The sequence below is a fragment of the Argiope bruennichi genome, chromosome 7 (genome assembly GCF_947563725.1).
Source record: "Argiope bruennichi chromosome 7, qqArgBrue1.1, whole genome shotgun sequence".
Classification (NCBI taxonomy): domain Eukaryota; kingdom Metazoa; phylum Arthropoda; class Arachnida; order Araneae; family Araneidae; genus Argiope; species Argiope bruennichi.
Genome location: NC_079157.1, coordinates 127,334,453 through 127,350,496, shown reverse-complemented (window position 1 = coordinate 127,350,496; position 16,044 = coordinate 127,334,453). Strand labels below are relative to the sequence as shown.

Below are 16,044 nucleotides of genomic sequence, written 5' to 3'. Positions count from 1 at the left end.
ATATAATCCATTATAAAGTATTCTTCTGAAGTAAAAGTCAACATGTTCTTAAAAGTATAAAAATTATAAGCACCTGTATATTGTATTAAAACTTAAAAAAAGCAGTCCAGCAAGAGAAAGGAAATAACGAAAATTCTCATTTTATTTAAACCTTTAAAAATCAAGTTAATTCATTCTTTCAAATAATCGAAATGAAATAAAACATTCTTGGTACACTGACAGCTGTAAATTTTTAAATTGTTAGGAATTTAAAAACAGCCAAAATATTCAAAAACAATAAAACAAAGAAAACCTTACAAAGCACAGTAAAATAATTGTCATCCAATTATGATAAAAGGATTTTATTTTATGAAAAAAAAAAAAAAAAAAAAAAAAAAAACTCTAATAATAAAATGTGATTTTCAAAAACATTAAAGGCTTATCAGTATCTTTAAAATACAAATTGCATCACCAAAATTCATGAATCATGACCCAGTTAATTCTAATTTTTTACTAAAATATTGTTTGATTTTTAATGCATAGCAAAATTTTATTGAAAATACAAACTACAGATTTTGTTTTTTCCTTCATAAAACTGGACCAATAAGCAAAAATATGGTAGAAATGTCTTGCTATAATGAACAAGTCTGACATATCTAAATTAACTTATTAAGAACACGTCTCTTCTACAGCATGGGAAAAGAAACCGTCTTGCTATTAATTTTTGTACTTAAAGTAATTGCATGAAAGCTGCAAGTTCAAAAACGTGCATTCACACCATTTTCACCAGGTTTAAAAAATACATCTCTCCATCAATAACAAATGGATAGATTTTTAAATTTAAACGCCTGTTTTAAAGAAAGCAAAATGAAACAAAATAGTACGTACTCAGGGCAACCATTTAAATAAAAAATGAAAAACTATTTACATTTGTTTTTCAAGGTCACTGCCCTGAGAAACTAAGTACAACAAAATAGAATTAAAAAAGAAAAGAGAGAAAAGAAAACTTATGCTCTATGTTATTTGACTAATCTAGTGGAGAGAGCCTTCAAGCTCCTAGGATTCCGACAGAAGCATCTACTTCCCTGTGAAGCACTTCAGTGGCCAGTTAAAAAGTGAGGCAGCTAACGAGAGGAAGGAGTGGTCAGTGGGGATCCCAGTGACTGTTATTAACCCAGACGGCCAGACCACGCTCTACCAGCTCTTTGTTGATGAACATGTTCTGTAAAAGAGGAAATTTTAATATTTATATACAGCAGCAAAATCTGGAAAATGATAAAAAATCCAATTTATGAATATATAAACTTATAAGCAGAAGCAGTTTAAAGCATTCTTAACCATTTACAAGAATCCCAGCAATATGTTAAATAATTCAGAATATAGCTACGACACAAACACATACACACTAAAAATTTTAATAAAGCAAAAAGCATTGTTTAAAATCAGTACAAAATTAAATCATTTTACCAACACATCATTTTGCAAAATCATTTTTCACTTTTTAGCTCCCTAGCAATTACTAAAATAAGTTATCAAAACAGAATTGCCTTAACATTTCGATACAACGGAAAAAGAAAATTTTAGCCCCCAAAAAGCTAGTAAGTGAAACCATAGTTCTTAATTTATACGTCTGCATAAATTAACAAAATCATTTGATCAATAAAAAGTGATGCAAAAGCATTTAACAAAAAGGAGGAGTACGTGTTTGTGTGTGTGTGGAGGGGGGGGGGGGACACGCACTATTCCAGAATATAAATGTATGCATATCATTGTAATAAACCCTTTCAAAGTTTTACTTTATTTTTTTTAAAAAATAAGTACTTCAAAAATTTATTAATTTTTCTTAATGTAATAATGTCAAATAAAAAAATTCTAGAGATTAAAAATAAATAAACAAACATACCAAACTAAAGACAGAAAGACAGAGAGAGAGAGAAAGAAAGCAATATTTTTGCAGCTTTATTATTATTCAGGATCAACAATCTGTGCATGCACGAGTGCACACCCTAATACTTAAGTTGGAAGCAAGCACTAATTTTAGGCAAATAATAATAATAATAAAAAGTTTAACATAAACTTACTGTAATTCCTTGCACCCTATACAGATGTACACAAGGTATTCCATCTGGAGCATACTCTACAAGCAAAGCCTGCAATATTTGCCCTTGTGCAAGTTCTTCAAATGTTGCTGTTGCTTCAGGGGACCAAGAGTCAGAGGCTGTAATTAAAATAAATTTGATGACAAGTGTACTATAAAACTTAGACAAAATTATCAGATATGGTTACAGGATATTTCTATTTATGAAATGGTGATATGTCTCAGTGTCAAGCTTATTAATATTTCAGAATGAACAGTTAAAAAATCTCTACAAGATGCAAAGTAATTTGACTGTTCCAAGAAAACATCTCTGGAATGGAAGGGGATAGAAAAAATTTGGCCATCCATCACTTCCTCAACAAATCTCAGGCACTGGTTGCTGGATTTTAAAAATAAATGCAAATTGAGACATCATAGGGTGCAGTTCCCAGTTCTGATGAGGATAGTAAATCTAAAATAGACACTAAAATTTTCCCCCTATAATCTTTGTTCTATAGATTTTCAATACCTGTCATATCAAAATGTACAAAAAGTCTCTTGATCATAAACCTTTCACCAAAAACGTTTAAATCATATTTTAACACCTTTTTAAAAATTAATGACGAAATCACAATTTTTTTATTTTCTGGATTTTTTTTCTTATCAATATTTCTATCTACAAATTATTTTATCAAACCTTTGTTACACAGCATCTTAATTGAATTTTTGTTCACTTCATTATGATCCATGATGACCATAATCTATAATTAATCCTAATATATATAATAAACATTTAAGAACAATGCCCATTTATTCAGGGTGCATAGTGAGAAACTGCAGCAAAAATTAAGCATTTTTTAAGCATCTTAAAAAAAAAAAAAAAAAAAAAACCATTTGTATAAGTATACATACGTAAACTGTGTGTATTTTCTAAGCATAGGATTTTTTTTTTTTTGTTTTATATAAATACAGTTTACTGAAAATTTTTTTAAATCAATTTTAAATGCTTCTTTTGAATTTATTTTTGTATTTACACAAAGTCTTCTATTGCAAAATTTTAGATTTGGTAAAAACATAGAAATGATCATAAAAATGAAGAAAAACTATCATTACCAAAAATTGAGTCGTTTTTTTTTTTAAAGATTAACAATAAAAAAAATCCATGATCTTTTTCAACATTTCCTAAAATTAATAAGTTACCCACTCATTTAGTCAGATACAATATTTCTGAAATTGTCAATAGTGACGTAGAAGCATAGAATGACTACAAATTTTGGATTTGAATTTTATATAGGTAACAACAAATAAGATTCAGCATGGCTATGATGGAAACATTTAATTTCTTCCTGCACTAACTCATTCTATGTAGCAATTTTATAAAGCTAAGCACTAAAGCATTCTTACGGCTATCATCATACGACAGGCAAAATTGCCATGAAATTGATCATGGAACAATACTCTGTTCTAAGTGAATTTTTTAGGTCATTTTTTAATAGAAAATAATAGCAATGTTCACAAATGATCACAGTAAAAAGAAACTGTCTTATCGCATCTTACTTCTATAGTAAAGGCCTTTTTTGAATGTTTAGTGTTCCTAAAATTTAATCTAACCTTTTTAACTTATAAGCAAAAATTCTTACTTAAGAAAGATGTTATATATATTTTACAAAAAAATGAAAATGACTGGTGAAATTCTTTAACAAGTCCCAGTTTTCTTAAATAACAAAAACCAATTCATTCAATAAATAAATGATAATTTAAAAAAAAAAAAAAACTAGCTTTGTAGTTAAAAGCAAAATGAAATTAAATCAGCAGAAATGTCACCAAAACTTTATTGCATATTGCCAAAAAATATTAAATTAAACATTTTTACTGATTTTAACATGTGATCTTTGGCAATTAATGCCTGTCATATGGTTGTAAGTATCTGAAAAGTGAATAAAAACTACACTTTTTGCCACAAAATTTGAATTTGATATATTTAAGTCATTGCATTTTTTTTTTTTGAGTTATTACATTTACATGTTTCTGAAAGTACACACCAACTTACAGTGAACCCCTTGTTGCATTTGGCTCAAAATTTAAAGATGTCTATACTATAGATGTTAAAAATGTATACTATAGATGTACCAAATTTTATTTATCTAGCTCTCTTCACTTAGTAGTTAACATGTTAATTTATATTCAAACAGTCGGGCAGACTTTTTTTTAACGGATGTTGCTCAAAATTTGATAGAAATTGGCATGGAAACCATATACGAAATTTCATCCGTCCAGCTCAAATTGTTTTTCTGATACTCTTATCACAGAAATCTTCGGAAAATGCGTGTTTTCAAATTTGAGGAAGCCTGAAACATGTAAATTCATTTAAATCTCAAGTACAAATTTTTTTGATGATTGCAATGCTTTCTCCAAATTTTGTATACAAGAAAGTAAAAATGCCAATCGAAGCATTTTTTTTTTTTTTTTTTTTTTTTACAAAAACAATCCTTGAAGCCAGCTCAAGACAATATATCATATTCCTTAAATTTTTTTATAAAAGTCATCAGATGGAGATTGGCTGGGAAAAAATTCTACAAAAATTTAAAAAACCGAAAAACTTTCTTTTTATTTCTCTAAGAATTTTAAGTATCAGATTTAGCATTTTTTTTTTTTTCCTTTGTCAAAACCAATTTGGTTAGATTGGTCCAACGAATAAAATTTTCAAATAGATGGGATAATTAAAACAATACTATGAAAGATATCATGATCATTGAAAAAGACTTCACATTAAAATTTCAGCATACAAGAATTTACATAATTGATTATATTCAAGCGATTGCTCCAAAACGACATATTAGTGGGAATGATGATCAAATATGTTACTGTTTTTAGAGCAGATTTTCCCTTGTTCTATATATCTTTTTGTCGTACCAAATCTATCCTCCTATTTTATTATTTTCCATTGATCGTACCAATCAGCATATTCTTTTTTAATAACAGAGAAAATTTTAAATATACACTTATCAGGAATAACTTAAATAAATTCTTCAACATCTGAAGTATTAAAAATTGAAATTCGAATGTTTTTTCACAATAAGTATGGCACAGTACATATTTCGTACTGCTCCAGTACGAAATATGTATTGTACCATAACTATTCCAGTGTTTTAATAAATGGCAGTACACATTGTTGAAGAAAAAGGAAGCAAAAAAGAAAAAGAAAGAAAAGAAAAAGAATCATTATTATCTTAATATGTGCTAGAGCCCTTGGATTTTTTAGTTGAATTCTTCCCGTTTGTTGGTTTTCTTTTTTGATACATCTGGTAAACAAGCCTTTATAATCATGATTTTGAATTACTGCATTCAACTTGTGGGGAAACAAAAAGATGCCTTTGCTCTTCATGAGAGAAGCACTTTTTAAGGTGCTAAAAAGTGGTTTCAAAATCCAAGCACTTTTCATGATACTATGCAACCTGCTATTAATGAGACTAATTCTAATAAAATCTTTCATCCCTTAAGTGGTTCGATACACTGAGGACCACACACGCTTGGGAATTAAACACTGGGGGTTCTGCGTTAGGCTGACCACCTCACTGGGACATATGCCTTGAACCCCAGGGCCCTTGGTCAAGAAAGCAGATATGGGTACAGTAAGCCTTGGCCCACATGTGCTGTCGTGCCACTGAGTTTAGTTTTAATTCTAATAAAAGATCTTAGTTACATAGACTGCCTTCAATTATATTTGCAAACATGATCTTAAGACTGAATACTAAAATTATTAAAAATCAATTATTACACACTGTGAAATTTTGCAATACATTTCCACATTATTTCATTTGTACAAATAATCCTTAATTGTTCACTTACTGACAAAAATTAACATCAATAGCAAAATTCTTATTATGTTTAATATATCACATCTTAAGTAATAAACCATATGAAAATTAATCAGAAAAAAAAAATAAACTTACAATCTATAGGCCTAACATTTGCTAGGTAACACTCAGATGCTTGAAAAGGAAGACTCATGAAGTCGCTCCTAAAAGAATAAAATAATATATATATTTTTAATGAATATAGTATTTGAAAATAAAGGAACCATTGCATTTACAGAGGAAAAAGAATACAAAAGGAAGGAAGAATCGCTTCTTTCTTCACAGCATCATTTGCTGGTCAGAACTACTTGAGGCAACTAGATAACCTTTGCGGTAGAAATCTGACTGAGGGGTAGTATCCATCCTAAATGTTTTGTAGATGCAAATAACAAGTTTCAATAATCAAGATAAATGAAATTTGGTGTTTGGTCTTAATGCTATCACAATAAAAATAGTTACAGCAAGTGCTGCAACATACATACTTAACAGACTTTAACAAACGTTTACATACTTAAATCAACGACAACAATTTAACAAGTCAAATATAAAAGATACAGATCCAGCAGCTTTTCGACCTATTTATCTTCTTGATTTCATTGGAAAAATATTTGATAAAATGATTACACAGAGAATATTCTATCATTTATTAAAAAATAATTATCTTCATCAAAATCAATATGGATTTATTCCTGGGAAAAGTACAACTGAAGCAATTATTCACATTAAATATTGGATTGCGGAGGCAAGAAATAACTCAAAACATAGTGTTATAATTTCTTTAGATGCGAAAAGTGCTTTTAGTGAAGTTTGGTGGCCATTAGTAAGACACAATTTGAAAAACATGAATTGCCCCCAAAACCTTTTAACGTGGTTTCAAGTTTCCTCAACAACAGAAATGTCTTTCTAATTTACGGCGTTCAAATTTTTAATAGAGAATATTTAACTGGATACCCTCAGGGTTCTAATTCTGGACCTCTGTATTAGCTCCTAGTAGCTAATAAAGCGCTGCAAATTAATTTTGGAGAAGATACTTAAATAATTGCATATGCTGATGATTTTTATCTGGTTGCAGCAGCAACTAGCAAGCATAAAATTTAAGGTCTGGTTAATAAGGTATTAGAAAAATTAGATTGTTGGAGTAAGGACTCTAAGGTTACTTTTGCGCATGAAAAAACACAGCTGATTTCTTTTGATAAAAAAAGGTCCTTATAAACACCCTCCATATTGTTCTTATGAAGGTAAACCAATCAAGCTTACAAGAAATATGAAGATTCTTGGGATTATTGTTGATGACAGATTAAATGGTATGGTCCATAATGACTAAAATTTTAAATAGACTTACAGTTGCCAAATACAATAGTGGAATATCAGGAAAAATTGTCAAAATTTTATACAAAAGAGCCCAGGAAAGAATTTTAATATATGCAGTTGTAGCCTGGTGGAAGGGCACTAATAGAGAAAGGCAAAAGATCAATAGTGTACAACGTAAAGCACTGTTAGCAATAACGGGATCTTTTCGTACATCAACAGCAGCTCTACAAATAATTAGTGGACTTGAACCAGTAGATCTGATATGTGATATTGAAACCACTTAGTATTGCATAAAAAATCACCATAAGGACAGCAATATTTTTGGCCAAACAATTCAGGGCACTAAAATGATTAGTTATGAAAATAGATGGGTTCACCCCAGTAAGATTGAAAAGATACAGTGGGTAGCTTCTGCAGTGACAGCTCCGCATTCCATCTATACAGATGGTTTGAAAATGAATGAACAAGTTGATGTGACTTTTTGTGTTTTTGAGGGTGAAGATAAAATTGAAGAGTTTTAGTATAGGCTTGAAAATCACTGTTCAATTTTTCAAGCAGAACTTTTTACAATATAGCAAGCTTAAAATTGGAAAAACCATAATAAACCGTATTTGCATTATCATCTATTCACGGACAGCCTTAGTGTATTAAAGGCTCTTCAAACATTCAACTCCAAAAATAATTCAGTAGAAGATGTTAAAAGTTTGGTAGATGGTAATATTTTATAACACCGGGTTAAAGCCAACACTGGCATCAAAGGTAATTAACTAGCCGATCTGGCTGCCAAAGCTGCCTCACTTAAACCTGCAATTGACTATCACCTTGGAGAATCTGAAAGAACAATCAACACTTGTTTTCGCAAAATTCTCATCAATGAACGGCAATTAAAATGGGAAAATAATGAAAAATGCCGCTTTACTTTCAGTATCTTTTGTCAGGTAAAAAGAAATAGATGTATTGATAATTTAGCCCACTTAACTACAAACCATGGACTTTGTCCACATTATCTTAAAAGATTCAGTTTGAGAAATTGTAGTTGTAGATGTGATAATGATTATGATGACATTCCACACTATATTTCCATTTCCCTATTCATCATCATTTGAGAAAACTTATTAAACCTCAACTAAATATTTCCCAAATTCTATTAAACAAATTGAATTTAGAAGCTCAAAATATTTTAGATTTCCTATATCATAATGAAAACAGAATTTTCCAAATTGAACAATAATTTATCCCGGTTTGTCAAGCACTGTTAAAAGTAGACAGAATTTAGTGAGTACAAGGGAGAAAAAAAACTCTACCCGGCATTTTGTTTTTGATTCATGGACTACCTTAGATTGAGCCTTTGTATATATTTTTCTGTTTGTTTATTTTTTCATTTACTTATTTATATTTTTCACTATGCTTTTTTTATATACTTTTCTCTTTGCTTTCTTTTATTTTTAATTTTTCTCATTAGGACAATTAAAATTCACCATAGATTAAATAGCTCTTTTTTTTGTGTGTGTTGTGTCGTCCCATGTTATACAAATGCATTTAAGAATTAAAATCTAACTAAAATGTTAATTACTTCTACCCCAGTTAATGCTCAGCATAATTTGTCTGTCATTAATCATCATTTCAGCTGAGCGGAAGATGAAAGGCCACCGAGCCTAGACGTTTCCAAGAAACCCCCAACATCATTGGAATTGGCCTTCTTTTATTTTTCTTTTTTTCTGTTTTCTAAATTTAAATTGCCTCTCTTCGGTAAATTTTATTATTTACAAATTATGTTTCAATAATGTTGTTGGAATATTTACTCTTCTGCTTGGGCTATTTAGACCTCTAAACTTTTTCTTTTTTATGTCTGCTCTTTTTTTTTTTTTTTTTTTTTCTTCTTCGGCTGTTTTTATCTTTTTAGTACACAAGATTATGAATTTTTTTTTGAATAGCCAGTCCTTTGATAGTTATTAAAATTCTATTTTTTAACATTTTTATTTATGAGCTTTTACCAGTGTAACGACACTTTTGGCACACACCTAACCATTATCAGAATACTTAAATCAAAGGTTTAAATTTAAAAATAGAATAACAAAACTTGGACTAAACAAATTAAAATATATTACAATATTATTTCTGTATCGAAATCTATTTTAAAGCCAAAAATAATAATTCCATCGTCAAAAAATTACAGATGTTTCATCTCCCATAAAATATTTTTACTTCAACATGCTCCAAGAAATCAGTTTATATGTGTGTGCATAATATTAGTTTAAGAATAAGAGAAATTTCAAAGCAGTGTTAAAGCTAATTAGTACTTGGAAGAAGAGGAGTGTGAACCTTAATTTAGAAATATCTCAAAACATGTTATGTATATTAATAAAAATTTTAAGACTAAAAGATTAATTTAATCTCCAAGAATCATTAACGGAAGAAGAAATCAATGAAGCCTTTATTTAACAGAAATCAGGATATACAAATATTTACCCTGGATTTTAACTAAGAAACATGCAACTTATGACCAATTGCCTACATATTTAAATGAGATAATATATACATTGGACATAATAAAATGAAACAAGTGTGTAGGTGGAAGTAATGTTAAAACCATAAATATATTATGGAGTATAATCATGCTCGTGTACAAAACTTATCAGAACAAAAAGATAAAAATTGCAATATCAAAAAAGATTAATAGAAGGAACGATTTTTCCTTGAAATGCAAAAAATGCAAATTCAGAATTATGGAAATGAGAAGGTTTACAAATTTGCTGGCTGCATTTCTAGAAGTGCTGCATTCAGGAAGAATTAGTAGAGTTGTTTCTTCAAAAATATCTCAGATATGTTTCATAAAATTTAAATCTGGAGCCCTGGCAAACCAATCTGCCAGCTGAATATTCTGACATTCCACAAGCTTGGGAAAAAAAAAAAAAAAAAAAAAAAAAAAAAAAAAATGCAAGCTCTATATGATTGAATATTTTCATTCAATTAAAATGATATCATCTGCACTTAAAATTTATATATCCTATAATTCTCATTCCTGACCTCATAGTAGTCGCAATCTCTACAAAACACATGGATATTTAAGTATCCATAAAAGATTCTGATATACTACTATTTTAAGATCATCACTAATTTACATCAGCACTGATGCAAGTCTTCCAAATAAAACAGTACATAAAGTAGCTACAGCATAAACAAAACTATATCCTGACTATAAAATCTTCCATTCCATCATCTAAGTAACTTTCTTAATCCAAAAATTTTTTCTCTTGCATTGACTTGTGGTGAAAGCTTATAAGCCAATTAACAGCTACACTACAGAGGGTATTGCTTTTGTATTGTGGTCATATTACTCGGCTGCGAACCACAAGGTCCCAGGTTCTATCCTCTCTCAATTGAAATCCTTCACATTGGTAACCCGGAAGTGATATGAACACCAACCTTCGTTCAGCTGTTGTGGCGCCATCTACCCACAGAGTTGTCAGACTCACTTGACGCAACAGCAACCACTCACCCTCGCCATAACGCTTAGCCTTACTAAATGTGTACAGGTGCATTAGAATAAACAGCTAAAACATCACCACTCAACAGCCATATTGTTCGTCTCACCTCCGACTCACTGGAGGGAGAGTACTGAGGTGAAAAGCTTATAAGCCAGATAACAGCTACGAAATACGAGCAATTGCTTTTGTATTGTGGTCTTGTTACTGGACTGCGAACCACAAGGTCCTAGGTTCTATCCACGCTCATAACTATCCACTACAGATATATGTGCCAAGATCTAAATTTAATAGCGCAATGCAATATCATAGACTATAATGACAAAATTAGCAGTTATGCGGGAGATGGTCAACAATTTCCTGTATATAGAATCAGATGTATCACTCCTTAGGAAAAGCAATTCTTTTTTTTCTCTTCTGAAAAATAGTCTATTTAATAAAGGTTTTGAAAGGGAAAAAATTAACATAAAACTTAATTTTATTCAATTGATAGAACACTATTAGAGGAGTATTTGTATAAAGGTTCTGAAAAATCTCTTTGGCATTCTTTCACATCTGGCATGAAAAGTTAAATATGCCATTATTTATGTAATTTAGAGATTATTAGCCATAATCTCTAAGACAAAAAATAAGATTTTCTTTAATAAATTTTAAATATATTTTTTATATGGCATATTGATTAAAACCATTCTTTTATTCATGTGAGATGCTATTGATGGATAAGAAAAGGAAAATTAATACAACACAGCTGCCTAGTTACCAATAGCAGAGTGTCTTAGATTTGATTAATTAACCATACAATTTGTGAATGAAATATATGTACTGAGATTATAATCACACACTTTACCAACAAGACCCTCTTCTAGCAATCTGTCATTTTCAGAAGGACAAGTAGATAGCATGAAAGTAAAAATAATAATAACAATAATTACTTGCTGATGAAGTAAATGAGAACAGTATTTAAGATACGACTAAGTTTGAGTCCACTTTAAAATGTTGTTAAGAGGAGAGTTCTGTTACTTAATGAAGTAGAAAAATTGATAACAAACAACAAAAATGTTGAAGGTCTGAGCAAAATCGGCTTACATTAGACAAAATAATGATAGTAATCATCTAATTCTACCAGGATTTTGCATTCAGTAATAACTTGATTAAACAGAAATTGCATGCATATTCTTAATAATGATAAAGTTTACTTCCCTATGTAGCTTACCTACAAAAATGTAGCAAATAATAAGCTAGCCATAATGAATTGGGTTAAATTTTCATTCCTGGCAATAGAGACGAGGAAAAAATAGTAACAGTAATGTCACTTTTGTATGCAATAATCATCTGCCTTCAAGCAGAAATGATAGTCCACCAGGGAACAAAAAGCAGCTGACAGTACACAAACATACTAGGAAGTACAAAATGAAAACAGAAATAAAGGATTTAACCATAGTGTAAAAAAGAATAATCCATTGTTGATCTTGAAAGTGCAAAGAAGAAAGCATCTTCCTATCATAACAAGCAACAAATTGGATCCACCAACAGATGATGAGAAGAGATTAAAATGCAAAACTAAAATCAACAGTAAATTTATACAGATTTTTCTGGACACAGGAAAGCTACAAAATATCTCAGGGCTTTGTAATTTCTGAAAACTTGTGCAGATTGCAACTAAATTCCCACTGATACCATTATAAAGAAGATTTCTGAACTTGGAATAAACTAAGAGAAAAATAAACTATTTATTAAATATGTATACTACCATTAGGAAACAAAAGAACAAAATGTTTACAAAATGTGTGTTACATGTTTACAAAAGAACAAAATTACACCAAGAAGGTTTATATTATTCACTCTCCATTATACTGCAAAAAGATGCAGTGAGCTATGTGGGCAGGTGCTTATAGTGCAAGAACCTCAGAACATAAGAAAAAAGAAAATCTTAATGTAAAGTAGGCATATTATGGCAAGCTACTGAGGCAATCTTAAGTCCAAGTTTTGTATCTTTTTTTCAAACCCAGATAAGAAAATCAGTTAAACTCCAACAGGCCTCAATCAAAACATATGAAACAGAAGCCAAACAAAAAGCCATGCACTTATAAAGTAAACTTCACGGCATTCGTAAATTCGAGAATAAATTGTCAGACCTCCAATGTATGATAACAGAAATTAGGATAATATTATTTGTTAGAATTGAAAACATTTGTTAAATCACTTAACTAATGAAGAGAAAAAGAGCAGTTTCAGAAGGCAAACTTTTGATATTATTTGAAGCCCCTAGACAAAACTAATTTCACGAACATTTGTAAATACATCACCATTTCTCAGATCTTGCCTTCTTACTAGATTTGCTCCTATGCTGCAAATCTGAATTTACTACTAATTATTATAGATTAGATTAATAGCCCATCCTTTTTATTCCCTAATTTAGAATAATCTAACTATAAATGTTATTTAAACCTTTAATCACTACTTAATACAAGAGTTTTAAACCTTTTGAGCATGTATATTCTTCTGATCACAAATCAACAATTCTCAATAACAGTGGTGCAATATAAACAACTCAGATTTTATATTTATTAAGAACTGTAAAATTTTACATATTTTGTACAATGAACATAGATTTTGACATTGAAATTATTTTAAAAGATCTCATTATTAATTAAATTTGTAGTCTTTTAGTCTGATACCTCTCAGACTACAATGAGATTCGAGAGTTTGAATTTTTATCTTAAATCTTTCTCTCATAAATTTTGTTCATTCTACAGCCTCTCCTTCCAATTAAAAAGTGTATAATCTAAGGAAATAGCACACCTGATTTGACGCAACGATGAAATTGGAGCAGTAGAGAATCCACCATAATCAACGAATTTAAGCTCACAATCAACCTCATTATCATAAACATGAATAACTTGAGCTCTATACCATCCTCTGAGAACAGGGGCAGCACAGATAACTCCAGCTAAAAGAGGAGGAGAAAAACATAATAAATAACTATATTACACGAGTTGCATTCATTTTATAACTGAAATAAATACTTAATGATTTTGGTTAAAGGGATATTGAGAACTATTAAGCTTTTTTTATCACATTATTGATTAAGAGTGGTGAAATTTTATATATACCAGCATCATATTATAATTACATCAAATAAATTTCAATCTTAAAATTATATTTAATAAAAACTGAAAGTAATAGTTTTAAATGATTGAGTGTTTTAATTTAATAATAATTATTCAAAAATATATTTGGAATATAATTGAAATTTTGTAATTTGATTTAAAAAATTTAATTTAAATGATACATTTGTGCAGTTACTGAATTTTTGCTAAAATTTTATTCTTTTAATTACTATAATTAATTTTTAGCTAATTAGATTGAATCAAACCTAAAATCAATAAATTTATTTAAAAAAAACAGAATTCTGAATTATAAATTTCATATATCTTCAAAAATTATCACCGAATCTCTCTCGTTTTTTTTAGTGGACACACCGAATCCCTCACCTTCCAACATGGACGGAGGATCTTTGCTAAATGTCCTTGGTGCAAGGCAGATCAAGCCTCCCCAATCTTATTCTGAAATGTTTAAATGTTACAATTTTTGAGATTTTAAGGGATCGGCAATTGTTTTTGGACTTTTTAGAGATCTTTGGTTTCATGGAGGTGGTATAACTCAATTATACCACCTGGGATCAGAAACAACAAAATTATCACCGGACAATTCAAATGCATTTAAATATGTAAAGGAATAAACCATTCTAAAAAAAGTCTTTGTGTGCAATCAAGTATTCAGTAAATCTAACAGCATTAATATTTAACCTTCATAACATTTTCCATGGAAAGATAAAATTTTCATTGAATAGTTTGATTGCCAAACTACTAATAGAAATAAAATATCCAATATTTATAGCTATTACAAAACAACACATATTCAATGATAGCTAACCACAATAAACTCATGTGCAGTATCAGAATTTGAACTAAGCAACTTTTACACTCAATGAAAAAATTTATTGCAACAGCTGTTTTATAATGAAGTAGTAGGATATTCATAAAAAATATTTTTTCTTAAGCACATGCCTGTACTAATCATAAAGCATATTATATATTAAAATTCCTCTTTAGTTTAATGCGTCAATAACATTATTATTACTACAAACCTTTTATTGAATCTATCATGCAAAATTCTGATAATTTTCATACCATATCTAACTTAATTAACATTAACATAGAAAAGTTTAGGAGTTACTTTTTATTAAAAAATCATTATAAACAAACAAAAATGTCACAATAATTAATAACTGACACCTTTATTACTAAGTGTCAAGATCTGTAAACCCTTTTTCTATCAATAATATCTAAAAAAGTATTATCAACACAACTAGATAATAAGTTACTAAGTTAATTACTGAACAATTACAAATTATAGTTAGCAATTTTTTTCTCTATTTTAAAATCTGCATTTTACAATAGAAACTACCTAGAAAATTTTCAATAAGATTTTTTAACCCTATCAAATAAAATTAATTTCATAGACTCTGTTAATTTTGTATTAGCTAACTTCACATATAAGGACAGAAATAAGTTGATAGCAAAAATAACTTACGCTCCACAGGATGAGGCAAAAGAGGTGTATCCAACTGTGAATAACAGTTAATCATGCACTGATCCAGAGTACTGAGGGAAGGATACGTAGGATGAGTGGGTTGCTGCAGGAAAAAGTGACCAGCAGACACAAGGCTGGACAGAATGACATCACAAGAAGCACCCTCGGGAAGGTGAAGCTACAGATCATAAAATTCATCATGAATTATATAATTCAATATTTCAGTTTTGTATATGTTATTTAAAATTCTTTTAAAATATAGAAGTATTTCTTATACAATATTGATAAAGAAATATTTTTCAAATTATATAGTGATTTACTAATATAGTTAAATCTATTTTTGTGTCAAACTATCAAATCTACTCCTTTTCTTTGTCTTTTCTAAATGTGGCACATGAAGGAATTAGAATTATTGCATCGTAATTTTTTCTACTAATGTACAGATGTACACTGATACAATGTATATGGTGTACAATATATATACATGTTGCGACAACCAATTCCAAATATATATACATATTACACCAGAGAGCGATACTGCAAACCATTGACATGCATGCATACATATGTTTAGATCATTAAGGATACATTAATTAAGATAAATGTTAAAGATTTTTTTATATTTGGATAGTTTTTGTGATTTTTTTTGTTTCCTTTTTAAACATGATTAGTTCTTTAAATGATTAACTGTAGACAAAAGTAAGAGAAAAGAGAGAATTGAATGAGAAACTAAAATTGC

General features: G+C 29.4%; 1 protein-coding gene across 1 annotated transcript in view; it reads right to left on the bottom strand.

Annotated features, from left to right (window-relative positions):
• Nucleotides 1–423: 423 nt before the first annotated feature.
• Nucleotides 424–16,044, bottom strand: part of LOC129976468 (uncharacterized) — a 30,590-nt gene continuing 14,969 nt past the window's right edge. Inside the window, exons 5-9 of the mRNA XM_056090068.1 lie at nt 15,306–15,483; nt 13,512–13,659; nt 6,010–6,077; nt 2,061–2,197; nt 424–1,201 (exon numbers count right to left, since the gene is read on the bottom strand). Coding sequence (XP_055946043.1) covers nt 1,124–1,201; nt 2,061–2,197; nt 6,010–6,077; nt 13,512–13,659; nt 15,306–15,483 — 609 coding nt within the window. The 3' untranslated portion in view covers nt 424–1,123. The remainder of the gene's footprint in view (nt 1,202–2,060; nt 2,198–6,009; nt 6,078–13,511; nt 13,660–15,305; nt 15,484–16,044) is intronic.